This window comes from Coenobita brevimanus, chromosome 103 (genome assembly GCF_032717465.1).
Source record: "Coenobita brevimanus isolate Jiangsu-jjx chromosome 103, ASM3271746v2, whole genome shotgun sequence".
Lineage (NCBI taxonomy): Eukaryota > Metazoa > Arthropoda > Malacostraca > Decapoda > Coenobitidae > Coenobita > Coenobita brevimanus.
In genome coordinates, this window is record NC_137056.1 from 36,624,153 (window position 1) to 36,647,472 (window position 23,320).

At 43.5% G+C, this 23,320-nt stretch overlaps 1 protein-coding gene across 1 annotated transcript in view; it reads left to right on the forward strand.

The window, feature by feature from the left end:
• The window catches only part of nab (NGFI-A-binding protein homolog), a 510,861-nt gene that overhangs the window by 328,280 nt on the left and 159,261 nt on the right, over positions 1-23,320 (forward strand). Inside the window, exon 5 of the mRNA XM_080284842.1 lies at positions 8,465-8,602. Within this exon, the coding sequence (XP_080140968.1) occupies positions 8,465-8,602 (138 nt within the window). The remainder of the gene's footprint in view (positions 1-8,464; positions 8,603-23,320) is intronic.

Here is a 23,320-nt window from a genome sequence, read left to right on the forward strand (position 1 = left end):
ACTACTACTACTACTATTCAAGCAGCTTACCAGACCACTGTAGGTTTTGATTGTATAGAGACGGTGTAAAAGAACCATTGATCGTGGCCTGAGGGTTGTATTCAGTGTGAGTGTGGAGCTTGCGAACACCTTTCCCTAAGCGGCTGATTCTATACATTGCATTTAAATATTCCCTTGTATCGTATGTTACCAACAGAGGGAGAGAGAGATTACCGATGCATAAATATCAGCATTAAAACAGTAAATAACACAAGGAAATGTTAAGTTGGAATATACAAAATAAATCGCCAAGGAACAGGTGCAACGAAGCTTCTTACGCCAGCAAAAATACGGCCCTTGATGTTAGGTGTATAGGTGTAGATATAAGATTAGTGTTTTTTCCCCGTCCGTGTATTCTCACTGTATTTCTGTGTAGGTGTGTTGTGTACTGGGCAGATCAGGACACAACTTCGCCTAATCCTTCTTCTCTTCTTGCTTTTCTCTGTCGTTTAATATTCCTAAGCTGAAAGAGTTGGTATATTTCCCTGCACATGATAATATCCTGCTCTTTGCTATGATGCGTCGAGGGGAAGTGACGGATAGACCCTAATAGTGAAGTTGACGGAGTGGACTAGTGGGGCCGCGTATGTCCCTGACTAACCTTGTGGCCGGGGGTAGCGGGATGTGTTGTGTGTGTGATCTGATGTGTGTTTTCCTTTGGTTGTGTTAAGGAAGCCACACACACCACACTGCACCGGTGTCTCAGTTGTAGGCTGCTCCGAAAACTAAGGGTGTTTACATGACGGTTCATGATTTTTTTTTCAGTTATAAACCTTGTAAAGGTGTGATGGATGAAGTGACTGTACCAAAAGTACTCTCTGGATCGGTGTTCGTGTGGTGGCAGCGTTTGTCCTGTGTCGTGTACTATATGGCTGCTTAAGCTGAACACAGGCTTCTGCAGAATAGTATGCTATATGTTGGTACACATGACTGCCCTGGACTAATTCTTCATTGAATTACAGATCAAAATTTTTATACAGCTTTTACTTACACTCATTCATACATACTGTACATATATATATATATATATATATATATATATATATATATATATATATATATATATATATATATATATATATTTTGCGAGAGAGAGAGAGAGAGAGAGAGAGAGAGAGAGAGAGAGTGACTGTCGGATACGTGTATGTGAAGCTACAGAACGTGGTGAATGTTTTTGGCATATGCGATAGAGCCAGGATTCCGGGGGCTTGAATGATGAGTGAATAGAAGCTTGGCCCATTGGACTGGCAAATTTGGGCTGTCTGGACATTGCTACTCCTCACCCTGCCCTAAGGTGGGAAAGGAGGTCCGGATGATGATGAATGATATATATATATATATATATATATATATATATATATATATATATATATATATATATATATATATATATATAAAGACCCGCCCAATTCGGACTTGCTATATCCGAAAAACCGCTTAATATTGATTGGCTAACCACACAAGACTATAATCGTGTGGTTGCACATAGAAATATCACTGTGAAATCACAGACCTGGGCCATGCATTCAGTATCAGCAATCACGTACTTAACTGGCATTCACAAAAGGAGACATTCGTGAATACAGTATAAGCAAGGACGCACACATGTGCTTTGAGTTGTGAAATGGAAGTAATAAAAACCCGCTAGATTGGTTTCAAAAGTGGTTAAAAGCCGCCAGATTGGGAGAAGTTAAGGAAAGGCCGTATAAACAGGACTTTAAAAAACTCCAGGTTCGAGTGATATGTATTTTTTTTTTTACCCGCTAGGGTGTTTTTAAAACCTCAGGATTGAGCGAGAAAATCGCTTAATTGACAGCATCTAAGTTTGCCAGGCGAGTGAGATGTTTACAGCGGCGTGAAGTACAGTAATATCTCTAGTATAGTACTGTGCATTATTTTTTATGTATATGCGTGTGAGTTTACTGTATTTCACAAAAATATAGACAAAAAGTCTTAATTATTAATACAATTAGAAAACAAGTAATGACAATTTTTCTAGACAGCAACACTATAAACACCATTAATGTGAGATAAAGCTTTGGGCATGTCACATCTCGCACTTTGGATGGGTACATACTTTTTGTTTTTATAACTTCTCCAATATCTGTTTTGTAAGTTTAAAAGTAATTCATACTCCCTGTGAGGAATGTTGCGAATTACTATGAAACCATGGACAGAGGAAATAAATAATGTCCAGTACTGAATTGTAGAATGTCCAAGTCGGTGTTTACAAGACCACGCTTCTTCATTCAGGTGGCCAGGCAGCTGCTACATTCACGCTTCTTCACTTGGCCAGACAGCTGCTACATTCACGCTTCTTCATTCGCTTGGTCAGACAGTTTCTTCATTCCATTGGCCAGACCACACGTGTGAGTTTCCCTTCCTCTATAACCCGGCTTATTTGAAAAAATCGGCTAATGTAGATTGGCTGTCCTCCCAGGTAGCCGAAATTAACCGGTTTTACTGTACCTACTTATCTGTTCGTATGATACTTACACACACTTGGCTTCCATGTACGTGCTTATCTGGCGTATCATTGTATCTGGTAATCATGTCCGTGCCAGTTTAATGACATGGAGTAAGTGCTGGTCTGTGGTAGGTGGTGTAGCAACGGAGATTGTGAGTTTGAGGGTGGCGGGGCGAGACGGGATGGGGTGTAGGTGTAGTGCCGCCCCAGTGTCCCATCACCCACACCCCCGCTACCCACACTGCACTACACTACAGGTACTACTACACTACACGGGGTCGATGTCCACCACACTGCCCCCAGGCCACTCTTACCCCGCCACCACACAGTCTTGCCCATTACTTTTCACTTAGCCTCACACAGGGAACAGTGCAAATATCAGGTTGAAAATTAACACTTACAAAATTATTGAAAACGTAAAATGTATTCTTTTGTTCTTGATTCGTGCCCATTTAGTACTTTAGTGACTAATAAAAGCCACGTTATTACCAGAAGAAATTTATTAGTATTACTATTATTATTATTATTATTATTATTATCGTTGTTATTGTTGCATGGATGTATATTAGTTATTCACTTCGAAAAAGAAACGGCCTGGTCTGTAACAGCTTAGAGGAAAAACACCACATGAAGAGAAAGAACCCAGAATTTGTTGGACAAACGTTTCTCTTGTGTTACTTCCCCAGATATAACAAAACACTGACCATAGAGTCTTAAATAGTGTAGGCCAGAGGATTGACGGCATTGTTATACCTGCAATAAGCTAAACAGGTGCTCCGCTAATTAGCAGGTGTGTTTATGGTTGCCTAACACGAATAAACCATTGTCTTGGTTAAAAATTGTTACTCCTCATTATTTATTATTATTGTTATTATTATTATTATTATTATTATTATTGTTTAGGACATCGGGACGACTTTTTGCATTTTTATTAATCTACAGACAAAACCAACCAAGGTGTTCTAATGGGTTTGTACCCTTGGGCTGTAAGGGTGTGTTCATAGTTTTTGCAAGATGAAAATGACTACAGTTTCAGGTCATTCACAGACTTGAGATACCTTGCGTAGAGCCAAGAAGAAAGCTTTATGTATTTACCAGCGGAGTGACGGGAGTTTGGTTGAGTAAGATTTTTTCTGATACCTAAATTATCAGTTGCCTTATATTTCTGTATATGCACAAAACAGGAACTGAGGTCGTAAGGACAGGGACAGTCATTGTAGGTTTAGTAAGATTCGTAAACAGCATAATGAACAGAGGACTGGGGTGTACAGTATCCCTTGCGTGGGTCGTGAACATGTGTATATTGATTAGAGTTTTCAGAGTATAGACAAAATGATCACTGAACACAAGTATGATATGGAAAGATTCAGCCTGAAAGTGCCATTGTCAGATAGAGCACCAGTCATTGCATTAGGCTATTTTGAAGGAGTCTACGGTATTAAGATCTGAAAATGTAAACAGGCATAGGTGTGTAGAGGCGACATTTATCTTAATTTTACCCAAGAGAGTAGATTTTTCATGTCAGTCAGCCTTTCATGTTAACCTTAGCACACCTGTTAACTAGCGGAGCACCTGTTCAGCTCAGTGCCAAGTATAAATAATGTTGCAAAAAATCTGGCCTTGACTGTTTAAGAGGCTTTGTGTCCATTTTGTGTGTGTGTGTGTGTGTGTGTGTGTGTGTGTGTGTGTGTGTGTGTGTGTGTGTGTGTGTGTTTATGCCGAGGAAGCGTCACAGGCAAGATATCCAACAAATTCTGAGTTGCTTCTCTACGTATGGTGTTTTTTCTAATGATATGTATAGCATTTCTCCCTAAATCATGTTTGTCGTTTTTCATTTTGCGTTTAAAAGTACTTAGCTTCTGAGTACTATTTTTGATGTACATCCAGTTTCGCTTTCATTCCTTGTTGCCGTGAATTTGGCTGTCATGTTTATATCTGATTTCTCTAGTCTCGTGTTTCTTCCGTACGTCCAGTTCACCATATTAATTTCCTTTTCATTACATCGTCTGGAAATATCAAGATATGTTACATATTTTTCTTATATTCTGCATTATTTTCACCCCACATTCATTTTATTGGTATGTGTCTAATATACTGATCCCGGCTTTATGAAATAGTAATTATGACGCTGATATATTTAACGTTGAGCTACATTAACATATCCGCTAATATTACGTCCCGTCTTGTATCGGGTTGTGTTCTTGATATTGTTTTTGATGGTACAGTATTTAACTTGAAAGTGTGTGTGTGTGTAATTCACCGGGTCGGTCAGGATCACTTGATGGTCGTGATCGTCAGCTTTTACCCTCTCGGAAGGGAGCTGAGAGCTCATATAGTCCGATCTAAGGGCAAGGCTGTGACCTTCACACACGCACACACCCGTCCCCTTGCTCCAGGGGGACAGTAACCTCTCACTTCGTCAGTGAAACTTTTCGCAACCTGAGCGAGGCGCGAACTCCCGTCCACCAGTTGGCAAGCGAGAACGTTACCACCGCACCAGCGAGCGGTGTGTGTGTGTGTGTGTGTGTGTGTGTGTGTGTGTGTGTGTGTGAGAGAGAGAGAGAGAGAGAGAGAGAGACTTTCACACTGAGGGGAAAAAGCAGAAATAAGTGGCTTTTATTGGTAAGACATAACTGCCTTAGGAAATCAGGGATCGCCAGTGCGTTAAGATATGTGTGTGCAGCGCTGGAAATAGGCCTTTGTCCAGTTCCAGTTCTTCCCGGATCCTGGAACGCTGTAAATGCCTCACGTTATAAAGCAGCGCATAATTAAGATTCCCACAAGGCACGTGAGGCATTGGAGAGCACACTGAAACATAATAGCCGGGCAGAAGGACCCCGGTGGTAAAAATCCTCGCAGGCCCGCCCCTCAAACAATGGTGGGCCTGGAGTATCGTAAAAGTGGCGGAAAGATTGTGACCATTGTTTTCACCCAGCCATCCAGCCTACTTCATGCTGCTTGACTGGGCTGGCGTTGTCACAGAATCACTGCACTCTGGTGGCTGGAACTGCAAAGGTTGTGGGCAGGGCAGGGCATGTGAAGTCAAGTTACAGAATCACTGCCCTCCTAGCCGTCAGGTCTCATGCTGTGCCCGGGGGTCATGCGGTAGGGTTACAGTCATGCCAGGTCACAAAATCACTGCATTCTGGCAAACTGGCTTCTTGGTGCAGGTCATGTGGTGAGGTTGCGGTCTCAGGTCAGGTCAGGCGAGTCTTTCAGTCCAAGCCAGCTATGATCAACTTAGGGAAATGTTCGTATGTCAGGTTGTAAGGCAGCATCCATGAACCAAGCACAGTAAGCGTTTGCAGTATTCTTGCCGTTTAGTTCATGGCGCCAGATTAAAAGTAGTCTAATATGTTGTTAGTTTACCAGCTAGAGTTGTTTTATGATTCCCCTAACGTCTTCCGAATTTCAGTTCAGTTGGTGTAGTGGTCTTCAAGGAGGCCCGGACACTTGTGCTTTTGCTTTGTTGTTATTACTCTTTGTACGACTGTTTCCAAAGCCTGTGGATCCCTTAATGGTGATATTTGAGGGACTTAAGGAGTTTGTGTATGAAGTTGTTATCCTGGTGGTTATGGGTGGGGGTGTAGGTGGGGGTTTATCGCAGGCACAGGGATGGGGTAGTGGTAGGGGTGGGGGAATAGATGGTATTGCTGAGAATGGACTTATCATTAGTTGAATCTTACACCCCCCCCCCAACACACACCCTTCCTTCGCTTCCCCGGCGTGAAATTAGCATTGTATTGTATAGTGTAGTGTGGTGTTGTATAGTGTAGTGTATCAGACTGTACTGCATCGTAAAGGCTTATGCCCCACTTCCTTCGCTTGGTCTGAGAGTAGTGTGATGTACTGTATTGTGTTGTATTGTGCTGTATCTTATTCTCTGCCCCCTTCACTTGCCTGAGCATGAGTGTAGTGTAGTGTGGCATAGTACTTTGTTGTGTGGTGTGGTGTAGTGTGGTGTGTTGTACTGGGATGTATTGTAGTGTAGTGTAGTGTAGTGTCGTATGGTTGCCTGGCTACTGTATTGTGGTATTTTGTAACAACTGCCGCTCCTGTACCCCACATGCCCCGTTTAGTAATGTAAGCCATCTTAACCCCTTCACTACCAGACGTCTCCATATCCACAACTAAGATCGCTTTCAATTAGCGAGTATTTAATAAGACTAGCATACTGAAGGACAAAACTCCCTTCAATGAGATGTCGTCTTTGTATCACTCTATCTCCAGGTCACTTACAGCCTGCCTTAACTCCACTGCGAGGGGTATTTACCAAGCTGAATAAAATCGAAGTGAAGGGGTGGTACTGAAGGGGTTACTAAAGACCCACCCCTTCACTACGAGAGGCCTGAATTAAATGTATGGAATGAAGAAATAGGGATGTTATCGTAGTGAAGGGGATGAGATATGACATGTGTATTATACCTGTCAAATATAAAAGTTAATATAAATCTACAGCTCAGTAGGAGTGTAAAAATAATTGTACTAATTTGAGTACTTTGGTAATGTTGCTACAGTACATAATTTAACTGGTGCGCTCAGTTACACACGCCAGAACACACACACACAAACACACACACACACACACACACACACACACAAACACACACACACACACACACACACAAACACACACACACACACACACAATCTGTCGCTCATTTCAGTGTATGCAGATGAACTTTACAAACCCGCGTCACCAGAAAGTAAAGATAAACATCACTGGGATATTTATTGCTTCCTCAATATTTCGTAGTTAAATGAATTATGTGACGAGGTATTGGTTCGGAAAAGTTAGGCAGATTTTTTATATTTTTTTAGGGCTTGTCATTTTTTTCTTCCTGTTTTATGTCTTCGATTTTATGCTTCACTTTTTTGCAGTTTTGATTATATTAGTTTGAGATTGATGTTTATTTTTTTTCGTTTGGTTTTCCTTTATTTTCCTCGGCTTCATGTCTCTTTTTGGAACTGAAGTTATGTATGAGAGTTTGAGTTATGGATATTGTTTCTCTAATATGCTTTTTTTTATGTTCATATTCATAATGCAGTAGTAGACTTTTTTTTTTTTCAGATATCCTTTACTGTCTCTCCTAATTGCATGCTCTCTTTCTCTCCATTCCTCTCACCTTTTCTTTACATGCTCTCTTTCTCTCCATTCCTCTTCCCCACTTCTCTTTACATGCTCTCTTTCTTTCCATTACTCTCCATTTCTCGTCTCTGCATGCTCTCTTTCTCTTCATTCCTTTTACCGTCTCCTCTCTCCACTCTCGTTTTGTCTCCTTTTCTCTCCCCTTCTCCTCTTTGCCTGCTCTCTTTCTCTCCATTCTCCTCCTCTGTTCCCGTCATCGCAGTAAGTCTTCTCCCCTCGCATGTATATCCTTGTCTTATTCAAGTTCTGTAGACCTTTTTGAAATTCTGTTTAAACTTTGTACCTTCGTTGACTAGGCGTCCATAGCACCCCTTCCTCACCAGTTTATTTTCCCACTCCCTACATCTGTCTCTACCCTGCTGTACCCCTGCCGTATCCTGCTCCCTCTGCCGTGCCCCGTCCCCCCAGCCGTACGCTTTCCTGATCTCAGCCCGACCTCCCTCTTGCCCACCTCACGTACACCTCCCGTGCCCTGCCCCCACCTCAGCACGGACCTCCTCGTAGCTTCACCCCTTACCGTCCCTTGTCTCAAACCCCTGCCGTGCCCTGTTTTACTCTCCCCTACCCGTACTTTCCCTCTCACGTACCTTTCCCGTGCCTTTCCCTTTATACCCCAACATGGACCTTCCCCTGCATCCCCTCTCCGTGCCCACCCCCCCGTACCACCGTCTCTTTACCACCCCACCCCACCTATCCTCCTACAAACACCACTCAGTCTTACTGGCTTCCTCTTACGTACCCCACCCCACCCTAACCACCCACCCACACGTGCACCAGCGTTGACCCCGTGCCCTTGCCCTTCCCCCCAGGCGGTGACGACGTGCAGCAGCTGTGTGAGGCGGGGGAGGAGGAGTTTCTGGAGATCATGGCCCTGGTGGGGATGGCCTCCAAGCCTCTCCACGTCAGGCGGCTCCAGAAGGCATTGCAGGAGTGGGTCTCAAATCCGGGTGAGTACCAAACATTTCCTGATTTTTTTTTTAACCTGATTTCCTACCATGTGGACGGATTTACGCCGTATTTGAGCGTGTTTACTATAACTGGACAGATTTACAGTGTTGTTAGACGGATGGGCAGTGTTGTTGGACTGATTTGCTATTTTTTGTTTTTACTGATTTAGTACGTTCCAGAGTCAGGCTACTGCTGCTTTGCTTATTTACCGTATTAGACTGATTTATTCTCTGACTGTCTGGATTTTTCGTATTATTGACTTGATGGACTGTTACTGGACTAAATTACGGTTTCGTGACTATGCAGCTCCGTGAAATGTTCAGATGGAAGAATTAGACCCACTTCTTAACCAACCTCTGTGCATCATTCTTCCAACCACCTACCATCTTGTTGACCTAAGACCCTGCGCTGTTTGGCCAGATGACCTAATTACGGTGATTAGACTCATTTCCCACTGCCAGACTCTTTCACTGTGTTACTTGACCCATCTGCTGATAATAAATGAGTGTTTTGGGGTCAACAGTATTTACGATCGTTCTGTTATCGGGGTGAGTGAACCTACTGGTGGACTGATATCTGTGGTGAGCTGTATGTATTTTGTCTTGCTGTTGGAAGAGATGGTTTTTCATGTCGCTAAATACGTTGATGGAGGATGTCTTTACGTGTGATGCATGGTGTTTAGCGAGTACTGAATCCTTGCCTGTCTCGTTACCCTGTATGTAGAGACGGGAAATTGCTGATATCATAAAGGAACGTTGATATCTTAAAGGCAAATTGGTGATATCTTAAAGGGAAATTGGTGATATCTTAAAGGGAAATTGGTGATATCTTAAAGGGAAATTGGTGATATCTTAAAGGGAAATTGGTAATATCTTCAGGGAAATTGGTGATATCTTGCAGGGAAATTGATGATATCTTAAAGGGAAATTGGTGATATCTTAAAGGGAAATTGGTGATATCTTAAAGGGAAATTGGCGATACCTTTAAGGGAAATTGGTGATATCTTAACATAAGGACAGTCACTAAATAATGATTGCTTTCTACTTTGATATTTTTTAAAACATGAAAAACTAAAATACTGCCGTGTGTGTCCTCGTTCAGTGACCTTGTACTTTTTTCGTTTTATCCCTCATTAAAGTACAGTAATGTGGAAGCATTTTTTTTTTTTTTTAATCCACCACTGAAATAGGGAAAAGTATCACTCAGATCAGGGCCCGTATACTCGTCGGTAAAGGAAGCTCCCTAACTCAATTTCCTTAGCGATTTGATTTGCGTATTGCACCGTACTGTCCTATTCTGTGTCATGTGCTTCTTTGTAACATCGCCACACTCTGCATGAACAACGTACAGGAGGATATTAGCCAGCCTTACACGACGAGAATACGAGCCCATGAAAGACAGTGTCATTTGGTGAAGGTACGAGTTACCTGGGAATGCTGTTGAAATAAAACCATGCGGATGAATCTCAGGGGGTACTCAAAAAAAAAAAAAAAAAACACACACACACACACGCTCCATGAGGAGCGTAGGACCCCGGGGCTAGGCAGTTGGTCCCGACATTTAAGAAGAGAGTGAAAAAACATGGTTGTGATATTCCAGTAGCGTGACAGAGTTGAGTAAAAGATTTTGGTTGTGGTGCAGTTTTTACATGATAACCTTATCGTATCGTACCGTTTATACAGGCTTCAACTTCCTTCCATGCGTCGTCCTTGGTTGATTGGCGGCTCTCCACGCTGCTCGTTCACTGGCAGCCTTCCTATACAGCCCTCTTATCCCTTCGATCACACTCTATATGACCTCGTCCCGGATCTTATTCGGTCTGTCTCTCGTGACTTTACCCCCGACGTTCACACTTCTCACCTTCTGCACCAAATTGTCATCCTCCATCCTCTCAACATGCCCAAATCCACACCTCCTCATCACAACATCAATACATTCTAGGCCCATACTTCCTGTCAACTCTTCAAACGCGACCGTAGTGGTGGTGAATTAAGGATTTTGAGTGTGGTAAAGCTAAAGGAAGTTGAAGCCTAGTTTTAGTAAGGTAACGGAGGTGAAAAATGTATGACGTTTATGCTGTTGGTTCAGTAAAATTACAGAGATAAATGGGAGAATGTTGCTGCCGTGTAGTTTCAGACACTGTTGAAAGATAGTAGATTTGATGTAGCTGTTAGAAGATAAATGTGATGAATAAATGATTTACGTGTGATGTTTCGGGAAGCTGTGGGGTATAGATAGACAGATAAATAGATAGATAGATAAATAGATATAGACACAGATAAATAGATAGATTTGAGTATAATAGATACGAATATATAATTTTTGTTTCTTGTTTAGTTTGAGGAGATTGTGTTTCGAGTAGATAACAGAAATAGATTAAAAAAAAAATGTATGTTTGTGATTCAGGTGGGGTAGGAAGGGTGTGTGGAGGCGTGTGTAAAAAGGGTAACACAGTCTTCAATACCTGGCAGGATTTCCTTTGGTCTTTTAACGGAAGATGAACAGAGGGAGGAGAAACAAATATAAAAAATCCATACACCATACTACAAGTGTCGCGATGTTCTGTATTGCCCTTAGACCTATGACCTGATTCGTATTTTCCCGCTAATTTTTTAGATTTTATGCAGCGTAGATTGAACTTTTTATAACTGTAGGGGTTAGATGTTGCTAAAATAAACACTTTCACTACTAGATTTCTCCCTAAAGTTGAGGAAAATCATGAAGGAATAAAAGGAATAGAAATCAAAAGTAATCGGATTGAAGGAGTTGATTGCGTGACCCTAGTGGCATTTGTTAGTTTCATTCCGCTATCTCCAGACGATTTTATTCAACTGAGGAAGGGTTTGTTGTTCTTAGAGGATTAATGAAGGCTATATTTAACCCCATCAGTACGAAAGCCTCTCCTAACCTGTCTTAAAATTTTCTTAATGGTAGCGAGAGTAAAATGGAAAATGAGTCATCGGAGTGAATGGGTAGGAAAAAATTATTGATGTACTGTATTTTCTTTTTTTTTCTTTTTGAAGGTAATGGGCACTTGGGATGCTCCAGGCTTAACCCTTTCAGTCCGAGGACGTCCTTATTCGTGCTGCCTGCAGATGATTTTATTCAACTTAGGAAAAACCTCTCGTCCTAAAAGGGTTAATAAGTAATATATCTAACGCCTCCATTGATCTCCTAAGCTGAAAGAAATCGTCTAGAAAGTGTTAAGAATAAGTATGTCCTCAGGCAGAAGGGGTTAATTAGAAACAGGTGAGGGTCTGGCCTTTACCTGAATGTATTTGAAGACAATGGCCGCGTAGCACTCGTTAAGTCTAGGCAGTTGGGGTAAATGAGAGGCTTTTTATTATGCTGAGGTGGAAAGAATGATTGGGATGATGATGATGATGATAGTGGTGGTGGTGGTGGTGGTGATGATGATGATGATGATGATGATGTGTATCGAGTTTCTTTCTCTTCCTCCGTCACATTCCCAGTTTTTATACCTCCTTCATCCTTATATCTCTGGGTCATACTTCACCCCTTGGTCTTTTGTTTGGCAGTGTTTGTGTTTCGTTTTTCGCAGTCTCCCACTTTGTACTTTCTTTTTTCTTTTTCTTTGATTCCTACCTCATCCGGTCTTTAGGTAGGAATAAGAGTTTGCGGATTGATGATGATGATGATGAGCTGGATGTGTTGTGACTCGAGATTTGGTGGATGTAATGGTGTGGTGATGTGGTAATGTTGTAGTGCAGTGTGTTGTGGTGATATAGTGTGATGTGGTGTGTTATATTGTGTTGTGCTGTGGTGTGGTATGGTGTGGTGATGTAGTGTGGTGTGGTGCAGTGTGATGGTATATTGTGGTGTGGTGTGATGTATATTGTGTTATGGTGTACTGTGATGCGGTGTAGTATGGTGTGGTGATGGAGTGTGGTGTGGTGCAGTGATGGTATATTTAGGTGCGGTGTGATGTGTTATGTTGTGGTGTACTGTGTTGTGTGGTGGTGTGGTGTGGTGTGGACGAAAACTAGTTCCCTTTTCACCACTCTAGGAATATATCAGTGTTATCTTGGTGATGGCCTAGTGTTAATGTAGTGTGGTGCTAGAGACGCCTAGTATATCTTAGCTAGTACCAGACGTCCTTGTGGTGGTGGTGTTAAGAAAAGAAAAAAAAAAAGATTATTGCTGTTCTCTCGACTTATAGTTTTGGGTTAGTTGATGATATTTCTCTCTCTCTCTCTCTCTCTCTCTCTCTCTCTCTCTCTCACCACATTCCCCATCACCCCGCTAGAAGTCATGTACCCGAACTTTTGGCGGGAAAAAATCGCGGAGAGAAAAATCAGCAGCTTTTCAAGAATATTAAAAAAATGTAAAGAGAAAAAAGATTGATGGAGGGACTTGTACTAACGCATTTAAAATCACGGGGACGTAAAATTATATATAGGTGGTAAAACTCGGGATTGGAAAAATAAAAAATAAAAGCAGAGAGCCGAATTTTGTATCGAGTGAAACAGAGAAAACGGATGTAAACAAAAAAATGACGGGGGGAGACTGATGAAAAAAAATGGAAATACCTAGATACTGATGAACGTAAGGAAAGTATTGCCGGATAAAAAGCGATTCGTACACACTGGGAACGTAGACTGGGTGATGAAAAATGACGATGATATTAGAAAGAATCCAAGCGAACACGAGAGGAGAGAGAGAGAGGATGAGAAAGAATGACGAAAAAAAAGAGAGATGCATTTTTGGCTGATATTCCATGCTAAGATAATTTCAGGCGACATTAACTGGATTATATTGTGTGTGTGTGTGTGTGTGTGTGTGTGTCTGTGTCTGTGTCTGTGTCTGTGTGTGTAAGTAGGAAGTTGTGTGTGGAATAAGAGTGAACAATAAGAATGGAGAGAGAGAGAGAGAGGCATAATCTTAAACATCACAGTATTCTCTCTCTCTCTCTCTCTCTCTCTCTCTCTCTCTCTCTCTCTCTCTCTCTCGCTGTTCTCTGTCCCCCTTCGTCTTCCTCCCCTCATTTTTTCCTTCCTCCCACATTTTCCTCCTCCACCCATCAGTCTCTCCCCATTCTTTCCTCCCCTCCCTCTTCCGTCTTCCCATTTTTCTCTCCCCTCGACCTCAGTCACTCCCCGCTTGTGCCGTTTCTTCTCTCTCCCTCCCTCTCCCCATTTTTATCTTCCTCTCCCTCTACTCTCCCTTCCCTTTCTTCATATTTTCTGTGACAAAGAGAAAGGGAGGAAGAGAAAGAGTGGTGGATGTGAGAGAGAGAGAGAGAGAGAGAGAGAGAGAGAGAGAGAGAGGAATGAAAGAACAGTTAAAAGAAGGGGAAAAAGGAGAGAGAGAGAGAAAGAGGGAAGAAGGGAAATATAAAAAATAAACAAGACCAAGTAAAAAAAGAAAAAAAAAAAGACGCGAGAAATATTAATAGAAAGAGAGAGAGACAGAAACGAAGAGGAGGAGAGGATAACTGATAAATGAGGAATGGTGAGAGGAATTCAGTATATTGTGATAAATAAAAATAAGAGTAATTGGAGGAGGAAAGGAGACACGGGAACGATGTGAGAGAGAGGGAGGGGAGTAAAGAGAGTGTGATAGAAGTGAGAGAGAGAGAGAGAGAGAGAGAGTCGATAATACAATAATAATGGGGGTCCAGCAGGCTACCATCTTTTTTTAACCCGGCAAATATGAAGGAGGCAAAAAGTGGCACAATAGGGAGCAGGGGAGGGGGAAAAGGGGGGCTTAGGAGAGGGGAATGGTGGGGGGGGGGCAAAAACCGCTGACCGGAGGAAAGTATGGAGGAGGGGAGAGGAGGGTGGGTGGAAGGGTGAGGGATGGATGGATGGGTAGAAAGTGGAAGGGGTGGTAGGTTGCAGAGTGGAGGTAAAGGAAGGAGGGGCAGAGAAAAGCATGGAGGAGTGGAAGTTGAGAAGGGAAGGGAGGTATGGAGAGGCGGAGAAAAGAGGAAAGTAGGGAGAAGTGAGGTAGAGATAGATAGAGAGAGGAGGGGAGTGTTACGTCTCTCAGATATGTGAGGACTTAACACACACACACACACACACACACACACACACACACACACACACACACACACACACACACACACACACACACACACACACACACACACACACGCCGCTCCTCCCCCCTCCCGTCTGCGCACAAAAGCAGGCACAAACGCACACACACGCAGGGTAAACAATAATAATGAAAAAACTGCACTTAACGAAAAGATCCCTCCAGCCCTGACCATTAACAGATGAAAGAAAAATGGACATGGGAGAAAAATGATTAGAAGAGAGGGGGAGAGAGAAGGGGGGGAGAGGGAGCGGTGGGGAGTTGGAGGGGAGAAGAAAGATGGTGGAGGAAGGGAAGGAGGAGGAGGAGGAGGGGGAAGAAAGATGGTGGAGGAAGGGAAGGAGGAGGAGGAGGAGGAGGGGGAAGAAAGATGGTGGAGGAAGGGAAGGAGGAGGAGGAAAAGAGGTGATGAAGGAGAGGAGGAGGAGGAGGAGGAAAAGAGGTGATGAAGGAGATAAGGAGGAGGAGGAAAAGAGGTGATGAAGGAGAGAAGGATAGATTAGAATGGAGAGGAGAAAAAGGAGGAGGAAAAAGGGAGGAGAAGAGGGAGGAGTAGGAGGAGGGGGGGATGAAGAAGAAGAGGAAAGGGGAGGATTTAGAGGAAGGGACGTGGGATGAAGGGAATTGATAGGAGAAGCGGAATTGGGAGGAAGAAGGAGAGAAGAACTGGGAAGTTGGGAAGGAAGGCAGGTAAAGAAGGAGAGAAAAAGGGAGGAATAGAAGAAGAGGAATGTTGAAGAAGAGGGAGGTGCAAGAGGGAGGCAGAGAGGAGGAGGGAAGGGAAGGAACAAGGAAGAGAATGATGATGATGATGGGGAGGAGGAGGACGAGGATGGCTAGTAAAGAAGAGGAGAATGAGGCATATAAGAATGAGTGGAGGAGATGGTAGATGGAGATAGGGGTAGGAGAGGAAAGAAGAGGAAAAGGAAGAGCAGCGGCGAAGGAGGGCGGCAGATGAGAAGACATGGGAGGAAAGATGAAAGGAAAGAGGAATGAGTGGAGAGAGGGAAGAAATATGTGTAGGAAAAGAAAGAAGGAAGGTTGAGGGAGAGAGAAGGGGCGGGGATGAAGGAGACGGAGATGGAAGGGAAGAGGGAGAAAGGAAGGAAGAGGAGGGAGAGAGGGAAGGAAGATAGAATGAAAGGAGGAGGAAGAATGGGGAGAGATAAAATGCAGACAAGAGAGGAGAGATCGAAAGAAAAAGAAAGTGGATAGAGAAGAAGAAATGTTGAAAAATAAAAAAATAAGAATAACAAGAACTAGAGAAAGAAGGAAGAAGAGTGGCAGAGAGGAAGATGGAGACCTACAGAGACTATAACGTAGAAGGAAAAAGAAAAAGAGAGAAGGGGAAACTAAAAGAAGAGAGAATGAAACGAAGGAGAAATGGTAGGGAAGTGCAACAGAAAATGGGGGAGGAAGAAATTGAGGGAGAGAAGAAAATTGGACGCAAGATAAAAGAGTAAAGAACAGAGGAAGTACAGGAAGAAAAAGATGAAGAGAGGGAGAGAGAGAGAAAGAGAGAGAGAGAGGGTAAAAAGAAAAATAAGATGAGACTTGAAAGTTGAAAAGTGCAAGGAAATAAAAAATGCGAATCGGAGGAGAATGGAAGAAAATGAGCGCTAAGCATTTTCTGGAGAGAGAGAGAGAGAGAGAGAGAGAGAGAGAGAGAGAGAGAGAGAGGCGTAAAAAAGTGACAATATGTAAAAAATCCGTCGATAAAACATGCAGAAGGGGAGACTCAAATTGAAAGGTAAAAAAAAAAAATAATTGGAAAAAACAGAGAGAGAGGGAGAGGAAGGGAGGAAGGGAGAGAGAGAGAGGGAGGGAGGGAGGAAGGGAGAGAGAGAGAGAGGGAGAGAGGGAGAGAAATAACTGCTTGGGTGATTATATATTGAAGGTCCGGCTTTCCAAATGGACTCTCGTGCTCCCTTTTCCTCTCTCGTCATTCTTTTCCTCTTCATCCTCTCTCTCTCCCTCCTCCCCCCTCTTTGATTCTTCCTCCACTGCACTTTTTCTCTCCTCCTCTCTCCTATCCCTTCACTTCTCCTTCCTCTTACCCCTCATTTTCTCCACTCCTTTCTCGTCTCCCCCCTCTCCTTCCCCCACCCCTCCTCCTATCTGTTCTTACTCTTCTCCTTCTTTCATCTATCCCCTTCCTCTCCTCTTCTCCTCATGGTTCTTCCTCCTCCTCCTCCTCCTCCTTTCCTCTCCTCTCCTCTCCTCTCCTCGTCTCTCTCTCTCCCTTCCTTTCAGTACCTATCCTTTTTATGTTTCTTTTTTCCTTGCAGTTTTCCTTTCTACTTTCCTCCTGTGTTTAACTTTGTCCTTTTCCCTCTCATTCTTCTGCCACTCCCTTCTCTCTTGTTTCCTTCCTGGTTTGTATTCATTTTTTTTTCCTGTCTTTTTGCTCTTCATCCATACATCTTGTCTTCATCTGTCCGTCATTATTCATCTTTCATCCCTTTTCTTCTTGCCTCTTTCTTCATCTTTCCATTCTCTTATTTTTCTCTCTTTTTTTTTTTCTTACCTTCATATTTCTTCCTTCTTTCGTTCATTTCCTTCATTCACCTCGTCTCTTAATTTTCCATCTTCCTCCTTCCTTCTTTACTCTTCCTTGGCTCCTCTTCCTTGGCCCCTCTTCCTTCACTCCCTCTCTCCTCCATTCCTTTATCCTCCTTCTTTATTCCTCCTTCATTCCGTTTCTCTCTCCTTCCATCTCTCTCCTTCTTTACCTTTCCTTCACCTTCCCTTTTTCTCCTTCGCCCTCGACTCACCAAAGACCCTAAATAAAAGGAACACCAGATTAAGAGAGAGAGAGAGAGAGAGAGAGAGAGAGGCAAGGGAAAGAAGTAGAGGAGGAGGAGGAGGAAGGGAGAGAAATAAAACTAAGGTACATTCTTCCACTAGAGCTTAATTGAATGAAGCTTTGTTCAGTCCGGGAGCGCTCAGGCGAAGTGTTTAACATGTATATATACCCCTCCCCCCGCCTCGCTATACCGGACACCTCCCTATACCGGACACTCCCACGGTCGCTTACCTGGGAATGACGGTCGTGTAGCCTCGTGCGGTCATGTCTGCCTATAAGCTGAGAGAGATTGTGTGTTTGTGGTGACTTGTGAATGGCGGTCATTCTGTGTATATCGGTCCTTTGTTCCCTATACCGGTCACACCTCAGACGGTCATTAGGGAATTACGGTCATTGTAGTCTCAGGAACGGTCATTTAACCTCATACGGTGACCTTGGAATTACAGTCAACCTGCCTCCCATGAAGAACTACGCTCAGTCTCCCTCTTCCAGTCATCTCACTCTTACGGTCACCTGTGAATTGCGGTCAGGTAGGCTAGTTTTCTGTAACCGCCTGAGAATTACGGTCAGTCTTCCCTTACCGATTACTTCACTGTTACGGTCACCAGAGAATTGCGGTCATATAGCCTTCTGTGGCCTGCTGAAAATGTCGGTCACCTGCATAGTAAGTCGCGGTCACCTTGGAATTGCGGTCACCGTGGAATTGTGGTCACCTTGGATTCGCGGTCACCTTGGAATCGCGGCCACCTTGGAATCGCGGTCACCTTGGATTCGCGGTCACCTTGGACTATCACCTTGGAATCACGGTCACCTTGGATTCACAGTCACCTTGGAATCGCGGTCACCCTGGACTCGCGATCACCTTGGAATCACGGTCACCTTGGATGCGCGGTCACCCTGGATGCGCGGTCACCCTGGACCCGCGATCACCTTGGATGCGCGGTCACCCTGGACTCGCGATCACCTTGGAATCGCGGTCACCTTGGAATCGCGGTCACCTTGGAATCGCGGTCACCCTGGACTCGCGATCACCTTGGAATCACGATCACCTTGGAATCGCGGTCATTTAGCCGGCAGTGTGCAAAGCGGTCACCCTGAAGTCACGGTTATACATAGTTCCGGTCAACCGCGGAATTACGGTCATTGTTACGGTAGCGGTCACCTGGGAATTACGGTCAGCTGTTTCTCTTGCCGCTGCGGTGTTTCGTATTGTATTCAGCCTGATTTGACTAGTAACCAAGGAGACGTTTTTATGTACTGATGGTGGCCAGGGGTAGTCGGATTGGAGGGTTGATTTGACTAGTAACCAAGGAGACGTTTTTATGTATTGATGGCCAGGGGTAGTCAGAGTGGAGGGATGATTTCACTAGTAACCAAGGAGACGTTTTTATGTACTGATGGCCAGGTGTAGTCAGATTGGAGGGTTGATATGACTAGTAACCAAGGAGACTCATTCCTGTTGATATGAGTCATTGGGCCAATTCCCTCAGGTGAAGGCAGACCTATTCGGGGGTTTAGGAGACGCCGCTCGTGCTGAAGGGGTTAAGGAAGGATGTATCTACTACCCCTCCTATTCGAGAAGTCTATCGGAAGCTGAAAAAAATCGTCTGGAAATAACAAAGGGGAAAAATCATCGTTGTGAAAGGGTTAGCCTGACTCCTTTCGCACGATCAAGGCTTTAACATTTTTTTTTGCTACCTCCAGACGATTTTATTCCAGGCATTCCAGACGATTTTATTTCACTATTTGATTCCAGACGACTATTTTTCAGACTTATTTATTTCACTAATTTATTCCAGACGATTTTATTTCAGACTTATTCCAGACGATTTTATTCAGCGCAGTGGGAGGCGTTTCTAACCAGGGGGGGGGGGAGCTAACAGCCTTCATTAACCCCGTCACTGATTATCTTGAGATGTGTTGTCACCTGAAGAAAATCGTCTGGTAGTAGTTTGGGTGAAATAAAAAAAAAAATAGTGTCATCGTAGTGAAGGGATTTCGAGCTTCACCTTGTACCGGTCACTGAAGGATTACGGTCCATCAGTTCGCCGGTCCGACCCTCGCGTACGGGTCACCTGGGAATGACGGTCGTTTTGTTGTTGCACCGGTCAGACCACGTGGGTTAAGGAAGCGCCGTAACACCTCTTCCTGAGCGATTTATTTTACCTAATACCCCTTGCTGTCCTCGTCTGTGTTCTTTAAGTCATGGTAATATCTTTATATTCTTCATAAATGACTTACAACATTATATTTACCATCCGTTTCCAAGAATAAATCGCAAAGGAAGAGGTGTTAGGGAGCATCCGTAACCGATGAAAATATAGGCGATTTTATTCAACTTACAAAAAATCTCTTGGACTGAAGGGGTATACGTCCTCGGAGTGTAGTAGTCAGTGCGCAGGTTTCCGTAATTTTGATCCTGGTTAATACTGGGCTGTTTGCGGCTTTAGAGATTTCCTAACTTCACGTCGTTAGCGATTTATTTTGAACATAGCACTTTAGTATGCCGTAGCTTGTTACTGATGCAAACCACATCGATGCTGGAAAAAAAAAATAACATGCAAGGGAATGTGTAAAGCATAATTGGCAAAAATAATCGCTAAAGAAGAGATGTTAAGAAATTTGCAATACTGACGAGAATTCAACTCATTATTCAGCGTTAATATCAAAGTTCACCGTTTTTTTTTTCCTTAACGTATTTTAGCGAATAAATGTGCGCAGACTCATCCCCATCAAGCAAGAGACTCGCCAAAATCCATTCCATCTCGTCCTGCCAAAAAACAAACGCTGCAGTTGGATATAAAACGGAAAAATGGGGGGGAAATCTCTTCTACTCGAGCCGACTCTAGTAACCCGTGTCCAGCGCCCTCCAGTCCTCGTTAACTCCGACTCGCGCACTCGAGAATCTTACCGCCGCCCGAGTGTCTGAATCTGTCGGTAATTGTGCCCCTGTCGGTAATATGTCGGATGGTTGAAAATATTCCGGAGGGGAGACGAGTGACCATTCCATTTTTTTTTTTTTTTTTAGAAGAGGTGAAGGGGGTGGTTGGGGTGGGAGAAGAAGAGGAGGAGGTGGGATTGGGGAAGGTGGGTGGAAGTGGGGGTTTATTTCAAGAGGGTTTATCTGTTCCGGGTTATGGTGTTGTGGTTTGTGATTGCGGTATTTTTGTCCTTTTTTTTGTGGAGGGGGGTTGTTTTTCCCTGTGTTTTTCCGTGTTCTTTATTGTTTCTTAATGATAGTTTTCTTGTTTTCTTGGTGCTGTGTTTTGTCAGTCGTTTTTACTCTCTCTCTCTCTCTCTCTCTCTCTCTCTCTCTCTCTCTCTCAAGCACTATACTCCCATCATCTCCCGCCGTAAAAATCCCTCCCATCGCCCGTGCATTATTTAAAATCTCCTACTCTGTCAACCCCGGCGAATGGCGATTGTTGGAGATTTTTGACCCACCCTGTAATTGACTACGCAGATCAGGTATTTAAAGCCAAGTGAGAAAAACTCTTGATATCACCCTGTAGGCTTGACTCACGGGGGAAAGTTGATGATGGTTTTTGTTTCCCCGTAGTGGATGGAGAGGAAAGAGGGAAAGTAAGGTGAAATATGGAGAGGAAGTGAGGTGCGTTGGCTAGTAGGATGGAAGAATAGGATGGGTGAATTTTTACTATCTGGCGCTCTGTCTGTCTATCTATCTTCTGTCTCAGTCAGCCTGTCTGTCGAGCGATCAGTGCTGTCTATTTGTATCTGTCTATCTATCTGTCAGTCTATCTGTTGCCTGACATCATATCTCGTGTGTGTGGGGGGGCTCGAGAAAAGGACTCTAAACATTTCTGTCCCTGTTCATTAACGACACCGATCTCTCCACGACACATCACCCTCCCTTATACACTGTGGCGCCTTATCTTTCGTTGTCGGTCTCCCTCTCCTTCCAATCTCCTCACAGATGGATGTATAGGGTAAGGTGGAAGTTACATATACCTCTGAGCAAGACTGGGAGGAAGATGAATGCAAGAAATATTTGGAAGTACACGGATGAATGTGTTAGTAAGACAGGGGAGGGAAGGAGGAATATAGTGGGTGAACAGTGAGTATGAAGAAGACATTGATTTGTGAGAGGAATGTGTACAGTATTGGAAAATCCGGTGAGTGAAATGGAAGGGAGGTGAACGCATGAGTAGGAAAGATGAGAGAAAAAATGGAGAGATGAAGTAGAAGGGAAGTTATAAGATGAGTAGGAAAGATGAGAGAGAAAGGTGGAGAGGTAAGACAAATTCAGAAAGAGAATAAGTTGGACAGGCAATAAAAAGGTGTATTGGAAGGCAAGGTGAGAGAGGGTGGGAGAAAAGTGAGTGGATGAGCATGAAGGGTGAATGAAAAGGGAGACAGGGAAAGAGTAAGGGTGAGTAAGTAAGAGGGAGCAAGAAAGGTGAGGAAGTGAAGGAATCGGGCAGGGTGGGCGAGGTGATGAGTAAGATGAGAGATAAACACGAGCATAGAAACTCACACCCCGGACACAAAATGACAAAGGTATGGTGGAAGCATGGTGTGTGTGTGTGTGTGTGTGTGTGTGTGTGTGTGTGTGTGTGTGTGTGTGTGTGTGTGTGTGTGTGTGTGCGTGCGACTGCTTAACATTTTTTACTGAAACTACTGTAATATTGTAACTATTAAATGTAACTCCAGACCCATCACCCTCCCTCCAGTAACCACCATCCACATCATCGCTCCTGCCAACCATCTTTGCTCTTCTTCTCAGTGGATTTTCTTCAGCTGGTGGTTATGCTGGCAGTCAGAGGAATAACCTTTAACCTCTTCAGTACTGACCTATTTTTCTTTTTAGTCTTGCTCTCTTCAGACGATTAATTCAGCTTAGGATTGACATGCGAACTGAAGGGGTTAGATACAGCCTTCATTAACCCTTTCATTACTAGAGGTGCTGAATAAAATCGTCTGGAGGTCACCGTGTTGAAGGGGTTGAACATAGAGGGTGTGATTTATCTGTTATTCTCTTGCTGACGTTAGACGATTTTTCTCAGTGCTGGGAAAGCTCTGGGGTCTGAGGATTAGGGAAATACATCGATTTAAGAATTTCCTTGTCTCTTCCGTCGCACTGAACTCATTTAGGCGATTTATTCTGGGTAATATTAGACGATTTTAATCAGCATATCACACCTTAGCCACCTGGGGGGAAAAATCCTGCCTTCAAGTAAATGTCGCCTCCTCCTCCTCCTCCTCCTCCTCCTCCTCCTCCAAGAAAATGTTAAATCCAGTTCTTTTTCCTGCGTCTTGCCTCGGCTTCGTAAGAAAAAACACAAAAAACACCGATGGAGTTTTTATCGTGGGCTTTTTCTTCCTCTTCTTTACGTATGTTCGCGATGGTTTTGCTTGCTGTTTTTTCCTCCTTCTGTGCTTCCGGTAGCCGCCTTGAGACAGAAGACGAGACGGTTTTTACAACGTGTGAGCTTGTAAGACGGTTTTTTTTTCTCGCTCTCTTTTCTTGCATCTGTGGTTGTCATTGTTGTGGTTGTTGGGACGGATTGTTTTGTTGTTATTTACTTATCTTTGTTGTTGTTGTCTGGGGTGGGAGTATTGTTAGTTATACATATATATATATTTTTTTATGTTAGGATTATTGTTACTATCGTTTTTGTGAGGATTTTCCAGTGTTTTTTGGTGGGAATATTGATGATGATGATGAGGAGGAGGAGGAGGTATATTATTGTTCAGCCACTTAATGATGTGATATATAAATAATGATGATGATGAGGAGGAGGAGGAGGAGGAGGAGATTATATCACAACCACACCTGTTAATGTGAAAAAATGGTGATGATGATGATGATGATGATGAAGATGGTGTT